Here is a 3,420-nt window from a genome sequence, read left to right as displayed (position 1 = left end):
TACATCACGCGTATTGTAACGCATCGCAATGAATATATATATTTGTAATATTAAAGATAAGAAAATACATCGCGCGTATTGTAACGCGTCGCAGCGAACATATATATATTGTATAACATTAAAGATAATAAAATACATTACGCATATCTATAAAATACATCACGCATATCTATAAAATATATCACGCATATCTATAAAAATACGTCGCATCACGCTTAGGATCTATCCGCGCCTCTCTTCACAGAGGTATCCTGTAGTGCCCCCACGACAGAGTGTCGGTCGAATCCAGCACGACGTAGCGCTTATCGTCGTACGGACTGAGCGCGACCTTCGACTCGCGCACGGTGTACACCTCGTGTAACTTGGATCTCAGGCACGATTGCTCACGGGTCATCTCGATCTCCTGTCTCAGGCAGCGCTCGTAATCGTCGAACGTCAGCGTTCTCGCGACGACGCTGCTCCTCACACCCTTGCTCTTCTTAGTGTCGCCCCTACCCTCGACTCGCAACGCGTACATCTTCGCCCCGAGTCCGAACTCGAGCATGAGAGCGCCGTTGTCCTCGTCCTTTATCAGACCGAGAACCTTTTTATTCGCGCGCGGCACGCCGTAGGGATTGTTGACGGCGTAATCGCTCGTGTCGAATCTATCGATGTCGCGCTTCATTCGCTCGTACGCGTCCTCGCACTCTATGCTATAAATGAGACTCTCCGTGTCGGTGTACAATATTTTACACTTATTGCCGTAGAGCGGCGACATGTATTCGTGAAACGCGTACAGACGAATCTTGGATATATCGAGAATGGACATGCCTACGTAGGTCGGTTTGTCGATCTTCGCCTCCAATTTGCGCAATTCCACGGCCATGAGATTCTCCGAGAAAACGCTTCTACTGTGAAAATTCGGCTTGGAGATGAACGTCTCGGCTCCGAATCGCCCGTCCCATCGAGTCGCGAATCGAACGTCCACGCGATTGCGCACGTTCTCCATGGTCTTGCCGAAGACGGCGTTGTTCATCAACTTGTACAGATTCTTCTCGAAATCGTTACTCGCGTTAGTGCGTAAACGCGTGTTACGTTCCACGTATCCGCGTAACCACGACGACTGCGAGAAGCGCAGCGCGCGATGAATCCTAGTCAGACGCAAACCGTGACGAACGCACTGCTGCAGATTGCGATAGTGCGTGACGTATCGGCGCTTATCGTACAGTGTGGCTAGGAGTTTGCTCTGCCGCTTCCCCGGCGGCTTATCGCGCGTGGGACAAAACGGTAGATCAGCGTGGGCGTCGTGGGCGTCGGATAGTCGAGATCGACCTCGAGAATGTAGCCGACGATCGAGTCCTCCGTCACGGACATCACGTCGAGACTCTCGAGATCGTCGTCCCACTCGAATCGCTCATACGGCAACGGCTGACACATCGCCCAATCGTACAGATTATTGATATCGAGATACATCAGATAGATCGACGGATCGTACGTGCTCATGTACTTGTTGTTAGCGCGAGCGTATTTGTTAGAGCACTGACCCAGACCGCCGCGTATTCCGCGTTCCACGAACATCATCATATCGATATCGATGAGCAGTTCGAAACGGACCCCCGTGTACTTAAGCATCGCGTCCCACGTGTATCCCGGCAGCGTGAAGTAATACGCGGGATCTAAACCGTAATTCTCCAAACAAGCGGCGCGAAAATTTTCGAACACGTCCGCGAGCAGAAGAACGTCGGTCTTCAGATAGAGATCGCTGTACTCGCCCAGGGTTTCGACGCTAAATCGCTTCCAGACGCGCGTCGCGTGCGCGTAATCGCTCTCCGATACGGTATTGCCGATCAGGGAACTGTAGAAGGACTCGCGCGGCAGGAGACGTGTCTCCCGCAATCTCTCGACGCTGTCGACATACTCGTACGGGAACACGCCCTTGCGCGTAAGAGAGATCGCGAAACTCGCCTCGCGCGATCGTCAGTTTGCTCTCGTTGAGATACGACGCCAGCTTATCGAGACCGACGCCTAAAAACGAATCGTAATTTGACGTATCTGGAACGCGCGGCGTTTCCCCCGTCTCCCTCCGCCGCTGCGGTATCTCGAACGGTCTTCGAGAAAGCTATGTGCGATTCTTTCGTCACCGGCAACAACTCGACGCTGCCGGGATACACGTTAGCCACATCCTTGATAATGAAGTACGCGTCGTAACCCGATAGATTGTGAAAGAATATGGGTATGACGTAGGGGTCCTTGTAATTCAAATTACACGCGGAATGCGCCGGACCTCTGAAGTCGCCGGTCAAGTGACAGTGATCGCGCACGCGAGCATCATCGGCCTCGAACGGTCTCTCGCACGCGTAACAGCGCGACGCGCTCGCGAATATCTCCCGCTCGTCCGACGTCAGATCCGCCATCGGTACCATGGCGCCGAGGGCGACCTTCGCGCGAAGCGCCAGATCGCGCAACTCGCGCACGAACCACGCGACGCAATCCTCGCTGTGATAAGATCCGTACGCCGACGCGGCGTCGTCGAAGGAGCAACGCGTGTAATAGGCCACGCTGTGAACTCTGTGATGCTGAACGATCCTCGTATTCTTGGTTCTCCCGCCTTCGTCCCCCTCCTTCCTCTCCAACGTGCACTCCAGATCGGCGTACATCATGAACGGAATTCGCTTTCTCGAATGATGATCGAACTCCAGCCACCTGTCGTCCTCGCCGAGAAGAACAATCGCGCAATCGTTCAGCTTGCCGCAATCCTCGCTGTGCGCCGACAGCTTCTCGCTCGTGCGAAAGTAATGCATGCATCTGAGAAAATACAGAATAAACGTTAGCTCGATATGTCGCTCTCGACCTCGGACCACGAGAATCCCTCGCGCGACTCGACCCCGCTACCGCCGCTGCTGTCGTTCTCGCGTCTGGCGACATCCGCGCCCTCGCGCTCGAATCGTCGCCGTAGATCATTCCTCGTGCCGATCACTCGCAGGATTCGGGCGACCAGAGAGGTCCTCGCCCCCGTGGAGATTTTGCGACTCGCGTCTAGGCACCTCTCGCGCAGAGTCGCGAGACACTGCTCGCACCATCGCGTCCACGTGCGATAGTCGTCTGTCGTGGCGACGTCGCGCGCGCTCTCGAGCGTTCGGCGCTCTTCCTCCTGCATGGTCGCGTCCTCTTCTCTCCCTACGGCGATTCATCGTTCTTTCTCTCTCCTCCCCGCGGGGCCTTATCTACAGCGTCTCGCCTCGCGAATCCACCGACAGCGAAAACCCGCGACGCGTCCCGGTCACCCGCGTATCTCCGGCGTCGAATCTCGCCGCTCTTCCGCTACACACCAGGACCGTTTCGATCCACAGCTCCTCGCGCGCGTCTCGAAGACCGATCGCCCGCCTCGTCGAATAAATCGTGACGCTCCACGCGATCCTCTCCTTCAACACTCGGACGTAG

General features: G+C 55.2%; 2 protein-coding genes across 2 annotated transcripts; both read right to left on the bottom strand.

Moving 5' to 3' along the window:
* Positions 1-238: 238 nt before the first annotated feature.
* Positions 239-1,015, bottom strand: LOC112638811. Its single transcript, XM_025411115.1, has one exon. It carries the CDS (start codon positions 1,013-1,015, stop codon positions 239-241), a length of 777 nt encoding a protein of 258 aa, XP_025266900.1.
* Positions 1,016-1,212: 197 nt separating this feature from the next.
* On the bottom strand, positions 1,213-2,780 carry LOC112638810. Its single transcript, XM_025411114.1, has 2 exons — positions 1,999-2,780; positions 1,213-1,885 (listed from the first exon to the last, which is right to left on the bottom strand). Exons 1-2 carry the CDS (start codon positions 2,778-2,780, stop codon positions 1,213-1,215), a joined length of 1,455 nt encoding a protein of 484 aa, XP_025266899.1.
* Between the last annotated feature and the right edge of the window lie 640 nt (positions 2,781-3,420).

This window comes from Camponotus floridanus, unplaced genomic scaffold (genome assembly GCF_003227725.1).
Source record: "Camponotus floridanus strain SB8 unplaced genomic scaffold, Cflo_v7.5 scaffold373, whole genome shotgun sequence".
Classification (NCBI taxonomy): Eukaryota; Metazoa; Arthropoda; class Insecta; order Hymenoptera; family Formicidae; genus Camponotus; species Camponotus floridanus.
This window is presented reverse-complemented; position numbering and strand designations above follow the sequence as displayed.

Coding starts and splice junctions, on each gene's coding strand:
- LOC112638811 (XM_025411115.1), bottom strand. CDS start 1,015: ATGAACAACGCCGTCTTCGGCAAGACCATGGAGAACGTGCGCAATCGC.
- LOC112638810 (XM_025411114.1), bottom strand. CDS start 2,780: ATGCATTACTTTCGCACGAGCGAGAAGCTGTCGGCGCACAGCGAGGAT. Junction 1,886..1,998: donor CGATTCGTTTTTAGGCGTCG/GTCTCGATAAGC, acceptor GTATGTCGACAG/CGTCGAGAGATTGCGGGAGA.